At 43.7% G+C, this 19,889-nt stretch overlaps 2 protein-coding genes across 7 annotated transcripts in view; one reads left to right on the top strand and one right to left on the bottom strand.

Annotated features, from left to right (window-relative positions):
* The first annotated feature begins 240 nt into the window (after nt 1-240).
* Nucleotides 241-11,298, top strand: gpr137 (G protein-coupled receptor 137). Of its 4 annotated transcripts, none has more exons than XM_024405838.2 (8): nt 241-314; nt 3,957-4,567; nt 4,804-4,859; nt 4,972-5,212; nt 7,138-7,287; nt 9,395-9,523; nt 9,662-9,777; nt 9,978-11,298. In XM_024405838.2, exons 2-8 carry the CDS (start codon nt 4,190-4,192, stop codon nt 10,075-10,077), a joined length of 1,170 nt encoding a protein of 389 aa, XP_024261606.1. In that variant the 5' UTR covers nt 241-314; nt 3,957-4,189; the 3' UTR covers nt 10,078-11,298. The 4 variants fall into 4 exon arrangements, with proteins under 4 accessions (XP_024261606.1, XP_024261608.1, XP_024261607.1 ...); XM_024405840.2 differs by having other exon boundaries at nt 251-323; XM_024405839.2 differs by lacking the exon at nt 241-314 and adding an exon at nt 3,074-3,314.
* An 812-nt stretch (nt 11,299-12,110) lies between these two features.
* The window catches only part of LOC112237240 (E3 ubiquitin-protein ligase synoviolin), a 10,994-nt gene continuing 3,215 nt past the window's right edge, over nt 12,111-19,889 (bottom strand). For all 3 annotated transcript variants that reach the window (XM_042303452.1, XM_042303451.1, XM_042303453.1), the window contains exons 6-16: nt 19,484-19,587; nt 19,184-19,310; nt 17,997-18,096; nt 17,736-17,801; nt 17,452-17,568; nt 17,120-17,280; nt 15,115-15,264; nt 14,696-14,839; nt 14,283-14,466; nt 14,080-14,192; nt 12,111-13,955 (exon numbers count right to left, since the gene is read on the bottom strand). In XM_042303452.1, coding sequence (XP_042159386.1) covers nt 13,756-13,955; nt 14,080-14,192; nt 14,283-14,466; nt 14,696-14,839; nt 15,115-15,264; nt 17,120-17,280; nt 17,452-17,568; nt 17,736-17,801; nt 17,997-18,096; nt 19,184-19,310; nt 19,484-19,587 — 1,466 coding nt within the window. In that variant the 3' untranslated portion in view covers nt 12,111-13,755. The remainder of the gene's footprint in view (nt 13,956-14,079; nt 14,193-14,282; nt 14,467-14,695; nt 14,840-15,114; nt 15,265-17,119; nt 17,281-17,451; nt 17,569-17,735; nt 17,802-17,996; nt 18,097-19,183; nt 19,311-19,483; nt 19,588-19,889) is intronic.

Here is a 19,889-nt window from a genome sequence, read left to right as displayed (position 1 = left end):
ACATCTGTCTGTGTGTGTGTGTGTGTGTGTGTGTGTGTGTGTGTGTGTGTGTGTGTGTGTGTGTGTGTGTGTGTGTGTGTGTGTGTGTGTGTGTGTGTGTGTGTAGGGTCATTACGCACCCCCTGGGGTCGACGTTGATCGAAAGAGTGATCACAGAGAGAATTAGAACAAAGCTGACCCCTACAGGTTTGGTACTATAGTTGCTTTAAATGTAAACCCCGCCCCCACTGTACTACGTCATGTCTGACTACTAGGAAGTAAATCGAGATTACATTTTGTCAACCTCCCTGTCCGGAGCGATATCTTCGAATGAGGTAACAAATGTTAGTATTTACTTATTTTGTAACTGGTCAAACTAACATTGCCACAATGTATGTATTACTATTGAGCTAGAGAGTAAAATAAAGATGTAACGTTAGCTGGCCCACATAACGTGAGTTTTCACAAAGCCAGTTGATCTAATTAGCTGCTGACTGTAGCTGGCTGACTAACGTTATCGCGCTGTTATTTTAGCTACGCAGATAATCACACCGTCAGCATTGAAGATTAGGTTAGTTTAGCTAGTCTTCGGGTTGTATTGTTCAGCTGCTAGTTTGTGAAGTTGTTTTGACATGCAGAGGGTTAAATTGAAAGGGATAAAGTCGCCTAGTTGGAGTGGGAAATCCCCAATGTAGAAAGTAAACAACACCGATTTGGACAATCTGATTAATCAGGCTGTAATACACAATTAGTTGGTATAAACAGCCTCAAACTAATGACTGCAAAATCGTTGAAATGTTTTACTACAAGCCAGAATGTTGAATAAAAATACATTTGAACTTAATCTACCGGTTGACGGTGGTGTTGGTCCTTTAGATGGTCGAAATTTGAGACAAGCCCTGAATTGTGAACCTGACTTCTTAGAGCGCTGGGTGTTTTTATTTATTCAACCTTCATTTAACTAGGCAAGTCAGTTAATAACAACATCTTAATTACAATAACGGCATACCAAAATGTCTCCTGCGGGGACGGGGTCCTGGGGTTAAAATAGATAAATAAATACAATATAAATATAGGACGAAACACATATCACAACAAGAGACACCGTGGTTTGTTTACGTTTCTACGTTTGTCTAGATGACGTAAACCTACAGCTCTGTCTAGTGGTGACGTCAGGGACAGCAGTTGTTGACAACTGTAGCAAACCCTAACTATTTTCCCTAACTGAAACCTCATTCTCCTAACCTGCTGCGTTAATTCACTTAACCTCCACGTTAATTAACCTAACCTGCTACGTTAATTCACTTAACCTCCACGTTAATTAACCTAACCTGCTACGTTAATTCACTTAACCTCCACGTTAATTAACCTAACCTGCTACCAAAACAAACCATCTGTGCTGACAAATTATCTGTAAGGTCCCTCAGTCGAGCAGCGAATTTCAAACACAGATTGAACCACAAAGTATTACCACACCGGTACTCAAGTTGAAATTTCAATTACCTGGCACATGCACAAAACCATGTAAATGGCCTGCTTGACTTCATTGGACTGAGCCATAATAAGAACAACCTAGTTAGTATGCCCATTGCCTGCATGTACTTCAGTCATGAACAAACATGTGTGCATGCGATGCATGCATACTAACTGCAGTCTGCAGGTACAGCGACTTCAGAAAGCATTCATACCCCTTGACTTATTCCACATTTTGTTGTGTTACAGCCTGAATTCAAAATCGATTAAATCATATGTTTTTTCTTCTGTCGCCCATCTACACATAATGAATATGTTAAAATGTTTTTGAAAATGAAATACAGAAATATCTCATTTACATAAGTATTCGCACCCCTGAGTCAATGCATGTTAGAATCAACTTTGGCAGCGATTACAGCTGTGAGTCTTTCTGGGTAAATCTGTAAGAGCTTTGCACATCTAGATTGTACAACATTTGCCCATTTATTATTTAAAAAATTCTTCAAGCTCGGTCAAATTGGTTGTTGATCATTGCTAGACAACCATTTAAGTCTTGCCATAGATTTTCAAGCTGATTTAAGTCAAAACTGTAACTCGACTACTCAGGAACATTCATTGACCGCTTGGTAAGAAACTCCAATGTAGATTTGTCCATGTGTTTTTCGGGTTATTGTCCTGCTGAAAGGTGAATTAACCTCCCAGTGTCTGGTGAAAAGCATACTAAACCAGGTTTTACTCAAGGATTTTGCCTGTGCTTAGCTCCATTCTGTTTATTTTTTTATCCTGAAAAAGCTCTGCAGTAACATGATAACATAACATGATACCCATAACATGATGCAGCCACCACAATGCTTGAAAAGCGTGGTACTCAGTAATGTGTTGTATTAGATTTGCCCCAAACACAACACTTTGTATTCAGGACAAAAAGGTCATTGCATTGCCACATATTTTGCAGTATTACTTTAGTGCCTTGTTGCAAACAGGAAGCATGTTTTGGAATATTTTTATTCTGTACAGGCTTCCTTCTTTTCACTCTGTCAATTAGGTTAGTATTGTGGTGCAGCTACAATGTTGTTGATCCATCCTCAGTTTTCTCCTATGACAGCCATTAAACTCTGTAATAGAGCGGTTTCCTTTCTCTCCGGCAACTGAGTTAGGAAGGATGCCTGTATCTTTGTAGTACCTGGGTGTATTGATACACCATCCAAAGTGTAATAAATTCACCATGCTCAAAAAAATAGTAAATGTCTCCTTTTTTAATTTTTTTTTACCCATCTACCAATGGGTGCCCTTCTTTGTGAGGCATTGGAAAACCTCCCTGATCTTTGTGGTTCAATCTGCGTTTGAAATTCACTGCTCAACTGAGGGACCTTACAGATAATTTTGTGTGTGGGGTACAGAGATGAAGTAGTCATTCAAAAATCATGTTAAACACATTTTTTTGAACAGAGAGTCCATACAACTTATTATGGGACTTGCTAAGCACATCTATACTCCTGAACTTATTTAGGCTTACCATAACAAATGGGTTGAATACTTATTGCCTCAAGACATTTCAGCTGTACATTTTTTTTATTAAATTGGTAACCATTTCGAAAAATATAATTCCACTTTGACATTGTGTGGTATTGTGCATAGGCCAGTGACCCCCAAAAAATCTAAACGTAATACAAAATGTGGGAAAGGTCAAAGGGTATGAATACTTTGTGAAGGCGGTGTATATGAACTGTTTAGCTCATGGGCCAGGTGATAGAAACGCCAACGTCAGTACCTGGGCTCTGAAGGTCGGCTGAACGATACTTTCCTGTGGATATTTTGTCTCACATTTCGAGCAACTGAAAGACAAATCGCACAGAAAACAGGTAGAGAAAGTTAAAAAGAAATGTTATGCAACATTTGGGCTAGGAAAGGCACATGTGCACGATTTTGCAGTTATTAGTTTCAGGCTGTATATAAGTTAACAATTAATTGTGTATTACAGCCTGATTTAATCAGACTAAGTTGGACTGTTACTCAGCTAGTTATGTCTCAAACTCTCCAACCACAGGCTGGTGGCTCGTTAAGGCGCTTACAGATGGGCAGCGAGGGTCTCATAGACTTCAATGGGAGTAGCGCAGCACGCGGAAAACGCAAGACGCACGGTCAGTGCTGTTCGCTGCAGTGAGCGGTGCTCATATATGAAATTAGCCGATGTCTTGAGCGGCGTTCATCTTGTAAACCAATCAAACCATGCTTTTAATGACAATATTCGAGCTGACAACAACCGGGACCGTTTGTCACTACACACGGTAGGCTGATTTCCTCGCGGTTCAATTGCCGTTTACCCGCGGCCCGTCTGTAAGCGCCTTAAGTTAAGTCAGCTGTACAACTTTTTCTTGTGACAACTTGTTCTGTACACTGAGTTCCATGTATTGCATAACGAGCTCCTTTTTTAAGATAGCCGTGTAGTCTACTGTAGGGTTTCTGTCTTTTCACAACGTTTTTTTTGTTGTCTCTCTTTACAGTTGTCTCTACTACCTCTACCACAGTGACAAAGTGTTGAGGCAGAGGACCATGTTATTCAAACCACTCTGAAGATAGTGTTTTAATCGCACTTTTTAAAACATGGACACACTGAAATCCTCCCGTGTTTATTTCGAACGCTAATAAATGTGATCATTATTGATCATTTTATATACAAGGGAAATAACTATCTTATTGCCAGACAGTGAGTGACAGTCTATTCCCATTCAACTCAATGGAAGTTCCAGTCACACCAATTCTGCCCTCTAACTCTACCCTGCCTACACCTTTCCCTCTGCACCCGGCCGTGGCCCCATCAGTCCAGCTTGGATTTACCATCCTCTACACTACTCTCTACGGAAGTCTCTTCTTGGTAGTCTACGTTCAGCTCTGGCTCCTCTTTCTCTACCGACACAAGCGCTGGAGCTACCAGAGTGGGTTTCTGTTCCTCTGTCTTCTCTGGGCGGCTCTTCGTACCACTCTGTTCTCTTTCTACTTCCATAATGCCCTGGAAGCCAATCATCTGGCCACAGTGTTTTATTGGCTCCTTTACTGCTTCCCTGTCTGTCTGCAGTTCTTCACCCTCAGTCTCATCAACCTCTACTTCACTCAGGTAAGACGCATATATTATATCTTAGATCACATGACATGCTTGCGGGACAAGTTTTTCTGAGTTATGATTTGTTATGAAAGCATTAGTCTTGACACTCGTGACAGATTTATAAATCGAGAAGCTGGCCGACACACGTTTTGGTTTTCAGGTTCTGAGACTTATCTAAGTATTTGTTAAAGACTAGTATGTGTTCACGTGAACTATCGTCTGGTTTCTATTCTCCTTTGTGTGTACAGGTATTACTCAAAGTGAGAGAGAAGTACAACCCTGACACTGAGCCCGGCAATGGACTGTGAGTTCCACTTCCCTAAAAAAATGACTTGCTGTTGTGTGTCTTTTTTTTTTTGTGGTTTTGAAGTAGCTTTATTTAAAACATTTGCATTGACACGTCTCGCTCTTCTCAGATGTTGGGCGCGGTGCTTCTACACCACCCTGAGTGGTGTGTTCCTGTGTGTCAACGTGGTGTGTGCTGCTCTCGGCTGGAACGGGGGCGGTGGAGGAGCAGGAACTAAAACATGGAGTCTGGTTCTGATACGAGTGCTGGTCAACGACCTGCTTTTCATCTTTGAGGCCGTCTGTCTAGCTGCACTACTGCTTCTGTTAACCCGACGCTCCCCATCCACCAGCCCTTACCTGCATAGCAAGGTGAGTCCTGACTGTAGCCCTTACCTGCATAGCAAGGTGAGTCCTGACTGTAGCCCTTACCTGCATAGCAAGCTGAGTCCTGACTGTAGATATCTACCTGCATAGTAAGGTGAGTCCAGACTGTAGATATCCACCAGCCCTTACCTGCACAGCAAGGTGAGTCCTGACTGTAGATATCCACCTGCATAGCAAGGTGAGTCCTGACTGTAGCCCTTACCTGCACAGCAAGGTGAGTCCTGACTGTAGCCCTTACCTGCACAGCAAGGTGAGTCCTGACTGTAGCCCTTACCTGCACAGTAAGGTGAGTCCTGACTGTAGCCCTTACCGGCACAGTAAGGTGAGTCCTGACTGTAGCCCTTACCTGCACAGTAAGGTGAGTCCTGACTGTAGCCCTTACCTGCACAGTAAGGTGAGTCCTGACTGTAGCCCTTACCTGCACAGTAAGGTGAGTCCTGACTGTAGCCCTTACCTGCACAGTAAGGTGAGTCCTGACTGTAGCCCTTACCTGCACAGTAAGGTGAGTCCTGACTGTAGCCCTTACCTGCACAGTAAGGTGAGTCCTGACTGTAGCCCTTACCTGCACAGTAAGGTGAGTCCTGACTGTAGCCCTTACCTGCACAGTAAGGTGAGTCCTGACTGTAGCCCTTACCTGCACAGTAAGGTGAGTCCTGACTGTAGCCCTTACCTGCACAGTAAGGTGAGTCCTGACTGTAGCCCTTACCTGCACAGTAAGGTGAGTCCTGACTGACTGCACAGTAAGGTGAGTCCTGACTGTAGCCCTTACCTGCACAGTAAGGTGAGTCCTGACAGACTGTAAGGTGAGATACCTGCACAGTAAGGTGAGTCCTGACTGTAGCCCTTACCTGCACAGTAAGGTGAGTCCTGACCAGCCCTTACCTGCACAGTAAGGTGAGTCCTGACTGTAGCCCTTACCTGCACAGTAAGGTGAGTCCTGACTGTAGCCCTTACCTGCACAGTAAGGTGAGTCCTGACTGTAGCCCTTACCTCACAGTAAGGTGAGTCCTGACTGTAGCCCTTAGCACAGTAAAGTCCTGACTGAGCCCTTACCTGCACAGTAAGGTGAGTCCTGACTGTAGCCCTTACCTGCACAGTAAGGTGAGTCCTGACTGTAGCCCACCTGCACAGTAAGGTGAGTCCTGACAGACTGCACAGTAGGTGAGTCCTGATAGCCCTTACCTGCACAGTAAGGTGAGTCCTGACTGTAGCCCTTACCTGCACAGTAAGGTGAGTCCTGACAGCCCTTACCTGCACAGTAAGGTGAGTCCTGACTGTAGATATCCACCTGCACAGTAAGGTGAGTCCTGACTGTAGATATCCACCTGCACAGTAAGGTGAGTCCTGACTGTAGATATCCACCTGCACAGTAAGGTGAGTCCAGACTGTAGATATCCACCTGCACAGTAAGGTGAGTCCAGACTGTAGATATCCACCTGCACAGTAAGGTGAGTCCAGACTGTAGTTAATCAGCTATTCCTTAAAAGCGAATTCAACGTAACAATTTTGTATTCTCAAGTCAGGGATGTGATTCTTCCCTAAAATAATTCATGCTTTTATGACATTCATTCTCCATTAACTGTAACTGACCTAGCTATTCCTAACCGTATCCCCAAGCTAATTGGGAGGAAATGTCTGGTGAATGAGAAATGGGACAACCTTGTAGTAGAATATCTAGTTCTAGTGATGGAGAAAGTTCTTATTGCTAAAAACATACCTGATAATATGCATGGTCTAATATGTTAAAATAATTTTACCAAAATGTTATTGGATTTATTTCTGGAGGTGGAAATGTTATTTTAAATGGTGTCAGTGTCATTTTATTTGAATTCATTTTGAAGTTGAATTGAATGAGTAGTTCCAATTGAATCAGTACTATGTGCAGATTGGTATGTATCTTCTTCCCCCAGGGAACAACAGTGTGCCAGACTGCAGTACTAGGAGCAGGTGTAATATTGCTCTTTGCTAGTCGAGCATGTTACAACCTGGCTGTTCTCATACTGTCCCAGAATCACAGAGTGGAGTCCTTTGACTTTGACTGGTACAATATCTCTGACCAGGTAAAGCCCTTTATTCATGTACACTGAACAAAAAATGTCAAGGCAACATGCAACCATTTCAAAGATTTTACTGAGTTACAGTTCATATATACAGTGGGGAGAACAAGTATTTGATACACTGACAATTTTGCAGGTTTTCCTACTTACAAAGCATATAGAGGTCTGTAATTTGATCATAGGTACACTTCAACTGTGAGACATGGAATCTAAAACAAAAATCCAGAAAATCACATTGTATGATTTAAATAATTAATTTGCATTTTATTGCATGACATAAGTATTTGATACATCAGAAAAGCTTAACTTAATATTTGGTACAGAAACCTTTGTATGATCTCTGTAATTGTAAATGTTTCCTGTAGTTCTTGACCAGGTTTGCACACACTGCAGCAGGGATTTTGTCCCACTCCTCCATACAGACCGTCTCCAGATCCTTCAGGTTTCGGGGCTGTCGCTGGGCAATATGGACTTTCAGCTCCCTCAAGATTTTCTATTGGGTTCAGGTCTGGAGACTGGCTAGGCCACTCCAGGACCTTGAGATTCTTCTTATGGAGCCACTACTTAGTTGCCATGGCTGTGTGTTTTGGGTCGTTGTCATGCTGGAAGACCCAGCCACGACCCATCTTCAATGCTCTTACTGAGGGAAGGTGGTTGTTGGCCAAGATCTTGCGATACATGGCCCCATCCATCCTCCCCTCAATACGGTGCAGTCGTCCTGTCCCCTTTGCAGAAAAGCATCCCCAAAGAATGAAGTTTCCACCTCCATGCTTCACGGTTGGGGGGATGGTGTTCTTGGGGTTGTACTCATCCTTCTTCCTCCAAATACGGCGAGTGGAGTTTAGACCAAAAAGCTCTATTTTGGTCTCATCAGACCACATGACTTTCTCCTCTGGATCATCCAGATGGTCATTGGCAAACTTCAGATGGGCCTGGACATAAACTGACTGGAGCAGGGGGACCTTGCGTGCGCTGCAGGATTTTTATCCATGACTGCGTAGTGTGTTACTAATGGTTTTCCAGCTCTCTTCAGGTCATTGACCAGGTCCTGCCATGTGATTTTGGGCTGATCCCTCACCTTCCTCATGATCATTGATGCCCCACGAGGTGAGATCTTGCATGGAGCCCCAGACCGAGGGTGATTGACCATCATCTTGAACTTCTTCCATTTTCTAATAGTTGCGCCAACAGTTGTTGCCTTCTCACCAAGCTGCTTGCCTATTGTCCTGTAGCCCATCCCAGCTTTGTGCAGGTCTACAATTTTATCCCTGATGTCCTTACACAGCTCTCTGGTCTTGGCCATTGTGGAGAGGTTGGAGTCTGTTTGATTGAGTGTGTGGACAGGTGTGTTTTATACAGGTAACGAGTTCAAACAGGTGCAGTTAATACAGGTAATGAGTGGAGAACAGGAGGGCTTCTTAAAGAAAAACTAACAGGTCTGTGAGAGCCGGAATTCTTACTGGTTGGTAGGTGATCAAATACTTATGTCATGCAATAAAATGCAAATTAATTACTTAAAAATCATACAATGTGATTTTCTGGATTTTTGTTTTAGATTCTGTGTCTCACAGTTGAAGTGTACCTATGATAAAAATGACAGTTGTTGTGACACATCTGCACATTTTTAGAGTTTCCTTTTATTGTCCCCACACCTGTGTAATGAACGAGCTGTTTAATCGGCTTATTGAAATGCTCACTGACATGGACGGAAACACATTTGTGCACAACATTTGAGAGAAATAATATGTTTGTGCGTCTGGAAAATGATTTCAGCTCATGAAACATGGGACCAACACTACATGTAGAGTTTTATTTTTGTTCAGTATAGTTAACGAGATGTGAGTTCGTTAAATTGATTCAGCGACATTGGCAAGATGTTACTGGGAAATCTGTCTGTCTAAGGGGATCTATTTGAGAAAGAATCTCTAATGTTGATACATTATCAGTAGTGATGTCGCTGCGTCGTCGTCCGTAGCGATGTCGATGCGTCGTCTGTAGTTATTGGGGATGCAAGCTGATTTTTTTTTAGATCAGTGACTCTGTGGAGTCCGTCTGCAATGTAGTCTCAACCTCAAACATGTACAATAACACAGTGCTTGTCTTTCCTCAGGCTGACCTGCGTAGTGAACTGGGAGACCGGGGTTACTTGGCGTTCGGTGTAATTCTCTTCATATGGGAGCTGCTTCCCACCAGCCTCCTCATCCTCATCTTCAGAGTTCGCCAACCGCCTCAAGAAGATGTTAGTTTCTGTTCTCTTTCTCTCCTGACCAGCCCTCTAGGGTCGCTCTCCCTATGTTTCACTTCACCTATGTTTGGTTTCCATTTGTGGATTTGTATGTGTAGTCCCATTCTGACGTGTTTCTTTCTTCTGTCGCAGGGCTGTAGTATGCCCAACAGCAACAGAGTACCGCGGCCGTACTTCTTTGATGACCCAGCAGGGGAAGACGCTGACTCGGGTGTTCCTTGGGTCAACAGCTCACATCCACACCAAAGGTAATAAACTGTTGAACATTACCCGGGTTGGGGCAAAGCCATGTGAAAATTGGAATTTCAGTCTACTTTCTGAATTCAAAATGGTATTTATTGGCCCTAACCTTAGACTTTTACCTAATTGTGTAATAATCAATTCACCTGTATGGTTATTTACAACAACAAATGATTTACTGTTCACACTGTTGTCTCCTTTTCACCAGCTGGTATGGATCCATCAAGGAGACGACACCTCTCGTCTTCGCCAGTAACCCTCTGGACCAGAACCAACACCACTCCTTTTACTCTACACCACAGAACTAACTGATGCTCTGTCCCAAATGGCACCCTAATTCCCTTTTTATAGTGCACTACTTTTAACCAGGGACCATAGGGCTCTAGTCAAATGTAGTGCACTATGTAGGTTAGAGGATGCCATTTGGGATGCGCCTTGATCCTGTCTGTCTGCAGTGAAATGCTGAAGCGCTCCATCTCAGGTTGCTAAAAAGGCGCTGCGCGGTCGATCCGACATCTACTTTGGTCATGCAGCATTTACAGTGAGTCGGCACGTCCGTACTTCGCCGAGCTGTTGTCAAGGAAGTGAATTTATGTTTTTATACAGAACCTCCCGCCCTCGCCTACCGCCAACCAATCATGTCAATGCGGAGCGATGTGGAACCCTCCGCATTGTTACAACATTTGGGGAGGCGCACGGCGATTGTGGTACGGAGCTCAGTTTGGCCTCTGGAGGCTCTGCAATTGTCACACCCTCCCATGCGGCGCGTCAAACTACATTTTCAAATCGAGCATAAATTGGCTTTGATTGCTTCCAGCTGCAGACAGCAATACCTCCATTCCAATTGACTGGTGTTTTTGCACACAAAAAAAACACCTCATCACTAAATAGAGTAACTATGCACCTTTTTTTTTAAATGTATTGATCAATTGATGACCGATTATCTCCAACGGAGCCTCGCTTTTTTTTTGTGGGGTTTTTTATTCCTGTGATTGGTCGCAATGTGTCCTGTGTATTAGATTTGATTGCAGTCTCTGTGCTATTTCATGTCAACTCCTTCTCTGACATGGCATTGACTGACGTGGTAAGAGGACAAACACTGACACTCAGGCTATATTCATTCCATTATAGAAAGTTTATTTTCAACTTTTCTGACAGGACTAAATGTCATTATTTTGTAAAGGTATAGTTTCCTACTTGCCGTCTAGCTTAAAGGCACTGTAAAATTGGCATGACCACTTTCATAAGTAATGCAGACAACAGATTAGTTTTGTCATTTTATATGTGATTGTACATTGAAGTAAACTAACTTATTTAATCAGATATCACCTGTCGTTTTAGCAGTTATGGACCAAATACCTCTTCCTTCTCACCAGCATCCATTTTATAAGGGAATTTTCTAGGTGCTTCATAGCTAAACAGAATATACTCAGATTGTGTAAATGTGTGATTACACTGAACAAAAAAGCACAACATGTAAAGAATTCTCGTGTTTTTATGAGCTGAAATAAAAGATCCCAGAAATGTTCCATACGAATGAAAAGCTTTCTCTAATTTTGTGCAGTGAGCATTTATTTTTGCCAAGATAATCCAGCCACCTGACAGATGTGGCATATCAAGAAGCTGCTTAAACAGCATGATCATTACACAGGTGCACCTTGTGCTGGTGGACAATCAAGGGCCACTCTAAAATGTGCCGTTTTGTCACAACACAATGCCACAGATGTCTCAGTTTGAGGGAGCATGGAATAAAATTTGATTAAAATTGGCATGCTGAGTTGAATGTCCACCAGAACTGTCAATGTTTATTTCTCTACCATAAATTGCCTCATGTTATTTTTATGGCTGCACTCATGCCCAGTTGTGTGAAATCCATAGATTAGGACATTTAATTTATTTCTATTGACTCATTGTTGCGTTAATATTTTTGTTCAATATGTGTCAACACAAGGGAACAAAAAAATCATTCTAGGTTGGTGCTCTTTTCCTCAGTTTAGGGCTGGATTCAATCGACATCGCCTTAAAGGTCATTTCCTAGAGCCGACATGTGCAGCATTGACCGTGAATGCAGTCTCTGGGACTCCGGGAACATTACCTTTAATTGTCAATAGTGCTATAGAGCAAATTGTCAATGCCATGGATTGATTGAAAAGCCCCTACACTACCACTATAGTAAATGTGAAAAAACGAAGAGGGAACACACAGGCGATAGGTTTTCCACCAGCTGAGATGAATTTTCAGCTCCTGATAGTGAACCCAGCCATGAATATTCGGCTCCTGATAGTGAACCCGTTGATGTAGTACATCCCAACAAAGACATGACGTGAGCTCTGACAACAGCAACATTTCATTGGTTTATTCTGCAGTATGTACAGATCATAGTAAAACTTTACACTATGTACAGGTTAAATCAACCCACTTTCCTATTAAGTTAGAATAACCCCGCCCGCAGCAAAATCTTGAGAAATCAGAAATTACAAAAACAGAAAGTATAATCTCATCACTCAGGACGCTATGGCTACACCCTATTCCCTAGATAGTGCACTACTTTCAACCAGAGACCTATGCACTACATAGGGAATAGGGGGCCCATTTCAGACATTGCTTTAACTCAAAAAGGGTCAGGCCTCCATGTAACACAGTCTGACAAGCAGGACAATAAGGGGGATACATTTTACAGAGACGAAGAAAAAGCAACCTCTCACAGTTGGATTGACTCCACGGTAGAAGGAGAAGTAGCAGTGACCTGAGATTTAAAACACTTGTCCACTTTGCTGTCACTGACCAAGAAATCAGCTCTCAGGCCAGGTCTGTATTTGAAGAATTCCGGTCTCAGGTCAGGTCTGTATTTGAAGAATTCCGGTCTCAGGTCAGGTCTGTATTTGAAGAATTCCGGTCTCCGGTCAGGTCTGTATTTGAAGAATTCCGGTCTCCGGTCAGGTCTGTATTTGAAGAATTCCGGTCTCCGGTCAGGTCTGTATTTGAAGAATTCCGGTCTCCGGTCAGGTCTGTATTTGAAGAATTCCGGTCTCCGGTCAGGTCTGTATTTGAAGAATTCCGGTCTCCGGTCAGGTCTGTATTTGAAGAAGTCCGGTCTCCGGTCAGGTCTGTATTTGAAGAATTCCGGTCTCCGGTCAGGTCTGTATTTGAAGAATTCCGGTCTCCGGTCAGGTCTGTATTTGAAGAATTCCGGTCTCCGGTCAGGTCTGTATTTGAAGAATTCCGGTCTCCGGTCAGGTCTGTATTTGAAGAATTCCGGTCTCCGGTCAGGTCTGTATTTGAAGAATTCCGGTCTCCGGTCAGGTCTGTATTTGAAGAATTCCGGTCTCCGGTCAGGTCTGTATTTGAAGAATTCCGGTCTCCGGTCAGGTCTGTATTTGAAGAATTCCGGTCTCCGGTCAGGTCTGTATTTGAAGAATTCCGGTCTCCGGTCAGGTCTGTATTTGAAGAATTCCGGTCTCCGGTCAGGTCTGTATTTGAAGAATTCCGGTCTCCGGTCAGGTCTGTATTTGAAGAATTCCGGTCTCCGGTCAGGTCTGTATTTGAAGAATTCCGGTCTCCGGTCAGGTCTCTATTTGAAGAAGTCCGGTCTCCGGTCAGGTCTGTATTTGAAGAAGTTCGGTCTCCGGTCAGGTCTGTATTTGAAGAAGTTCGGTCTCCGGTCAGGTCTCTATTTGAAGAAGTTCGGTCTGTGTGTTTGAATATCACTCCTCAGTATTGGGTGAAGAGTGGTGAAACAAAACACCTGCATATGGATCATAAGATGTCAGGCAGTTGAAAAATAAAATAATCTTGCTTTTAATATGTTCCAACAACAAAACGGTTGTTCCTTCTTCCTCTCTCTTGGCTGTCTGAGTTTAAACAGCACAAAACGCAGAGCCAGGAGGGGAAAAAGAGAAAAATAAAATACATCTCTTATTATTGATTGGTAATCAATAATGTATTGATTGATAAGTCAGTTCCCAGAATGCATCAGTAGGCATGTATCAGTGGTCAGGAGGAGGGGGTGTGGTCTCGAGTTTGCGGAGACGACGGCGCCTCAGCTCTGAAGGGTTGGGCTCTCCGTCTTCGCCGACTTCCTCTCCATCTCCTTCCTCTTCATCCCGCTTGTCTTCACTGTTGTCCAACGTGGTAGAGTCTGGCTGGGAGAAACCTGTGGCCCCGTTCACAGCTTCAGGTTCAGCGGCTGGAGAGTCAGAGACAGAGGAGCGAAACAAAAGTGAGAAAATGTGTCTACAGTGTAAAACATACCGCTTCAAAATCCCACTAACAGCTAGTCCGGATATCAGTCAGTCAATAGGAGGACTTACCTGTACAGCTCTGAGAGTCACTCTCCTGGTTCTCCTGGGTTTCTGCACTAGTGGAGGGAGGAGATGATCCGCTGGCCTCTCCAGCAGCGCTGCTGGTTTCTGACTGAGGAGGACTGAGGAGCAAAGGAGTAGCATGATAATCACAGGCTAAACAATAAATGGAAATGTTGACCCGCGTAAAAATGAAAACAAGGCATCATTACGTGAGCGTGGCGACGGTAGTGAGGTAGTGGTGGATGTTGAGCATGGCAGCGTCCAGTAGAGTGTGGATGTTGTGGAGACACTGCAGTCTGGCCTCCAGGCCTCTACGGCCCTCCTGCTCCAGCTCCCTCAGCTCAGCCTCTGACATGGTGGACAGGGCCGGGGGAGGAGGGGGCATGGATGACACTGGGACAGAACACACAGCGTAACAAGGTTATTCAAGATACCAGCCTTAATACAGATTTGTGAACATCTTAGCCCTCCCTCGGCAACAGCCCTCCCTCGGCAACAGGGTAGATAAGAACAAAACTGTTGATAGAAATGTTGAAAATGGTGGCCCATCTACAATACTATTTTCATGATGGAGGCTTCCTTTATAAGTGAAGGAGTAAGTAGGAATGAATCCAGATCTTACCAAACGGTGGAGGTGGTGGCATAGTCAGCCACGGAGCTGAGGGGAACGGTGGGGGTGGGAAGGAGGGGAAGGGGAACCCAGGCATTGGGCCTCCTGGAGCAGGAGCAGCACCGACTGTACTGGCCCCTGTGGAATGACTGGTACCTGATTCACACAAGGAGAAATTATGACTTCAATCTTCACAGAATGTTAGGACAGACACTTTAGGGCTGGTCTTCCAGACCCAGAGGAAGTCTAGTCCTGGACCAAAAAGCTCAATTGAGAATCTGTATTGAATGGGCCATTTCGTCATCTAGGTCAGAGAAACCTCTAATTGACTAGAATGTGAAGATTGGTCTGCGTCTACCCTCCCATTCAGAAAAGATAAGACTGACAATTTGACAGATGCCTTAGTACCAGAGAGTAGAAATGAGACTCACCAGCGCCCTGAGTCTGAGCCGCCTCTGTGGCCCCAGGGGCGTCTGTGGCCCCTGGGGCACCGGGAGCACCAGCAGGGGGGGCCGCTCCAGGGAAGGGGCCCCAGAAAGGAAACAGCCCTGGGGGGAAGTGGGGCATCATTCCAGGGCCAACTAGATGAGACAAGGGGACAAGAGGACGCATGTCAGTTAGCCGCTGAGAGTCAACCCAGTTTACAGCTCGTAACTTCATGAAACTATTAGTGGGTTTCTATCAGATATCTAGTAACTTCATGAAACTATTAGTGGGTTTCTATCAGATATCTAGTAACTTCATGAAACTATTAGTGGGTTTCTATCAGATATCTAGTAACTTCATGAAACTATTAGTGGGTTTCTATCAGAAATCTACTAACTTCATGAAACTAAACTCAGAAGAAAAAAATAAGAAACGTGCCTTTTTTTAAGACCATGTCTTTCAAAGATAATTCATAAAAATCCAAATAACTTCACAGATCTTCATTGTAAAGGGTTTAAACACTGTTTCCCATGCTTGTTCAATGAACCATAAACAATTAATGAACATGCACCTGTGGAACGGTCGTTAAGACACGAACAGCTTACAGACGGTAGGCGATTAAGGTCACAGTTTTGAAAACTTAGGACACTAAAGAGGCCTTTCTACTGACTCTGAAAAACACCAAAAGAAAGATGCCCAGGGTCCCTGCTCATCTGCGTGAACGTTCCTTAGGCATGGACATGTAGGCCTGTTGCAAGGCAGGTCCTCACCAAACATCACCGGCAACAAAGTGCTCTTTACTGACGAGTCGTGGTTTTGTCTCACCAGGGGTGGTGGTCGGATTCGCGTTTATCGGCAAAGGAATGAGCTTTACACCGAGGCCTGTACTCTGGAGCGGGATTGATTTGGAGGGTCCGTCATGGTCGGGGCGGTGTGTCACAGCATTAGCGGACTGAGCTTGTCGTCATTGCAGGCAATCTTTTAATACCCCTTTTTCGTGTTATCCAATTGTTGTAGTAGCTACTATCTTGTCTCATCGCTACAACTCCCGTACGGGCTCGGGAGAGACGAAGGTTGAAAGACATCCTCCTCCCCCATGTGGTACCCTTCCTGACATGACGCTCCAGCATGACAATGCCACCAGCCATACTGCTCATTCTCTGCGTGATTTCCAGCTAGACAGGGCGGCAGGGTAGCCTAGTGGTTAGAGCGTAGGGGTGGCAGGGTAGCCTAGTGGTTAGAGTGTAGAGACAGCAGGGTAGCATAGTGGTTAGAATGTAGAGGCAGTAGGGTAGCCTAGTGGTTAGAGCGTTGGACTAGTAACCGGAAGGTTACTGAGCTGACAAGGTACAAATCTGTGGTTCTGCCCCTGAACAGGCAGTTAACCCACTGTTCCTAGGCCGTCATTGAAAATAAGAATTTGTTCTTAACTGACTTGCCTGGTTAAATAAAGGTTAAAAAAAAAAGGCCAGCGAAGAGCCCGGATCTCACACCCATTGAGCACATCTGGGACCTGTTGGACGGAGGGTGAGGACTAGGGCCGTTCCCCCCAGAAATGTCTGGGAACTTGCAGGTGCCTTGGTGGAAGAGTGGGGTAATATCTCACAGCAAGAACTGGAAAATCTGGTGCACTGCAGTACTTAATGCAGCTGGTGGCCACACCAGATACCAACTGTTACTTTTGATTTTGACCCCTCCCCCCTTTGTTCAGGGACACATTATTCAATTTCTGTTCGTCTGTGGAACTTGTTCAGTTAATGTCTCAGTTGTTGAATCTTGTTACGTTCATACAAATATTAAGTTTGCCGAAAATAAACGCAGTTGACAGTGAGAGGACGTTTCATTTTTTGCTGAGTTTATTACTATATCAGATATATAGTAACTTCATGAAACGACTACAAGGTTACTATCAGATATCTAAATATTTAACCTGTTCCAGTTTAACAGATGGAGCCATTGCGATATTTGACGTTAGACAATGGACGTGTTGCTCTGTGTGGTGCTACCCACCGTTCCCAGGTGGACCAGGGACAGGGGCGTTGGCAGGTGCTGCCGGGGCAGGAGGCTGGGCAGGCGCTGGGGTGGGAGGCTGGTTGGGGTTAGAGGCCCGGAGGACATCCATACGACATGTAGGACACGTCTGTTGTCTCTGGAACCAGGAGCGAAGGCAACTGGGACACAAAATGAAGGAAAAGGTTAGTTAGTGACATAAAAATCAGAAAACCAACAGGACCAGCAAAAACACTAAATGGGACACAAATATCAAAAATATTATCTTATTTTCTACTTTCTGATACCGTTCTGTCTAAAACAGGAATAGTATAGTAGTATCCATAAAATACCTAGAGTGAAAGATATGGTTGCAGGGAAGTTTCTTGGCTCCAGTCACCATCTCTTCACGACAGATGATACATACGTTGTCTGAAGCCAGCAGATCTTCAGGAGTGGCATCTGGGTAACTGCAGAGATACACATCCAGTTCATTGACCATGGACTAAGGATGTTTAGTCAATGTTTTTCATCCTAAAATGCTGAAAATGGTAAGAGGAACGATTTTCTCTTCTCCTCTTCTTCCCGTTGTGGATACCCCAAAATAACAAACAAAACAGATGAATTGCACACTCACAGTGTATTCATGTTGCGGATGGCTCGCCGGGACATTATGGCATCTGTTACTGCTTTCTTGAACTGCCTAAAGAACAGAGGACAGAATCCAGAAATTCCGGTGTTCTAATGGTTACATCTGCCTCGTATAACAACAAAAAAACGATAAGACAATCTGTTGTCCAGGTAACATACGGAGTCGTCAGAGAGCCCTGGCTTCCAGGTCTAAGAATTTTAGAACGGTATCTTTTAATCTAGGGTTTAGAGTAGCGGTGTTGCTCACCTCATAGCCAGGTACATGGGCCGGATGGCGAATAGGGGGAAGGTGTGCACCTTTATCATGATGGTCATGAACGCCATGTACAGGAGGACCTTGATGAAACCTGGGAGGAAAGAGTGGAGAGATTTTTTACTGAAGTGGAATGTTACACATACATATATATGACCAGTTTCCTGGACACAAAACAAACCTAGTCTTGGACAAAAACATGCTCAATGAACATGATTTTCATTCTAAGAAATGCAGCTTAATGTGAATTAACGAAGCTCAATGTGGACCCAAGAAACTGCACCTTTAAAGTTGCATAGCAAGTGTAGAGCATCTTTAGCAATATAGGTATCATACCAGTGTAGAGCATCTTTAGCAATACAGGTATCATACCAGTGAAGAGCATCTTTAGCAATACAGGTATCATACCAGTGAAGAGCATCTTTAGCAATACAGGTATCATACCAGTGAAGAGCTCGGTGTAGAGAGTATATTTAGTGATACAGGTATCATACCAGTGAAGAGCTCGGTGTAGAGAGTATATTTAGTGATACAGGTATCATACCAGTGAAGAGCTCGGTGTAGAGAGTATATTTAGTGATACAGGTATCATACCAGTGAAGAGCTCGGTGTAGAGAGTATATTTAGTGATACAGGTATCATACCAGTGAAGAGCTCGGTGTATAGAGTATATTTAGTGATACAGGTATCATACCAGTGAAGAGCTCGGTGTAGAGAGTATATTTAGTGATACAGGTATCATACCAGTGAAGAGCTCGGTGTAGAGAGTATATTTAGTGATACAGGTATCATACCAGTGAAGAGCTCGGTGTAGAGAGTATATTTAGTGATACAGGTATCATACCAGTGAAGAGCTCGGTGTAGAGAGTATATTTAGTGATACAGGTATCATACCAGTGAAGAGCTCGGTGTAGAGAGTATATTTAGTGATACAGGTATCATACCAGTGAAGAGCTCGGTGTATAGAGTATATTTAGTGATACAGGTATCATACCAGTGAAGAGCTCGGTGTAGAGAGTATATTTAGTGATACAGGTATCATACCAGTGAAGAGCTCGGTGTAGAGAGTATATTTAGTGATAACAGGTATCATACCAGTGTAGAGTATATTTAGTGATACAGGTATCATACCAGTGAAGAGCTCGGTGTAGAGAGTATATTTAGTGATACAGGTATCATACCAGTGAAGAGCTCGGTGTAGAGCATGTAGACTGCTTTGTTGTCCCAGGGGTTGTCACTCTGGAGGTGAACAGTGTGGAGGGTGTACTTGATGAAGGTGGTGAGCACCATTGTCATCAGGATGGCATACTAAACAACAACAGTGTTATTATTCTGAGAAGTGTGCGGAAGTATAACCAACTGCTTTGATTCATCAAGACAATGAAAACTACTACTAATATATATATATATATATAGCAGGCATATAGGAGTAAAGTGTCACATGACAGATTCAGAAAATGACAATTTATAGTATAACAAACCTCAAATCCAAAGACTAGTTGGACAGAGGCCCCTCGGGTGATGATACTGTGACAGGCATGGTTAACAAACAGGAAGTCCAGGATTCCCAGCAACACCATGAGAGCTGTGTGAGAGAGACACAATGATTTAGATCATCTGTCCATTCCTCCCAGTCATTTTGACAGAACACACTAGTACAGGCCGAGACATTCTTGCCCCAGATATGCCAGTTGCGTTATCAAGCAATGTCGTATATTTGCATATGGCTTTATTTTAAGAAACACACTTGGTACTAAAAACACCAGTTTCACATGGCTGTGACTAAATCACTAACACTCCAATAAGTAGTAACAATTACAGTACTGAGATACACTGTAGGGTCTATTAAAAGACAGTATAACCCATACTGTACTGTAAACCACTGAA

Source organism: Oncorhynchus tshawytscha, linkage group LG21, assembly GCF_018296145.1.
Source record: "Oncorhynchus tshawytscha isolate Ot180627B linkage group LG21, Otsh_v2.0, whole genome shotgun sequence".
In the NCBI taxonomy this organism is placed as follows: domain Eukaryota; kingdom Metazoa; phylum Chordata; class Actinopteri; order Salmoniformes; family Salmonidae; genus Oncorhynchus; species Oncorhynchus tshawytscha.
Note: the sequence above shows the minus strand (reverse complement) of the source record. Positions and strands in the feature narration are given on the sequence as shown.

What these genes read in the sequence shown, in the direction of transcription:
- gpr137 (XM_024405838.2), top strand. Translation starts at nt 4,190, where the DNA reads ATGGAAGTTCCAGTCACACCAATTCTGCCCTCTAACTCTACCCTGCCT. An exon ending in GCCCTTACCTGCATAGCAAG is followed by an intron (nt 5,213 to 7,137) that starts GTGAGTCCTGAC and finishes TTCTTCCCCCAG; the next exon opens with GGAACAACAGTGTGCCAGAC. An exon ending in GCCAACCGCCTCAAGAAGAT is followed by an intron (nt 9,524 to 9,661) that starts GTTAGTTTCTGT and finishes CTTCTGTCGCAG; the next exon opens with GGCTGTAGTATGCCCAACAG.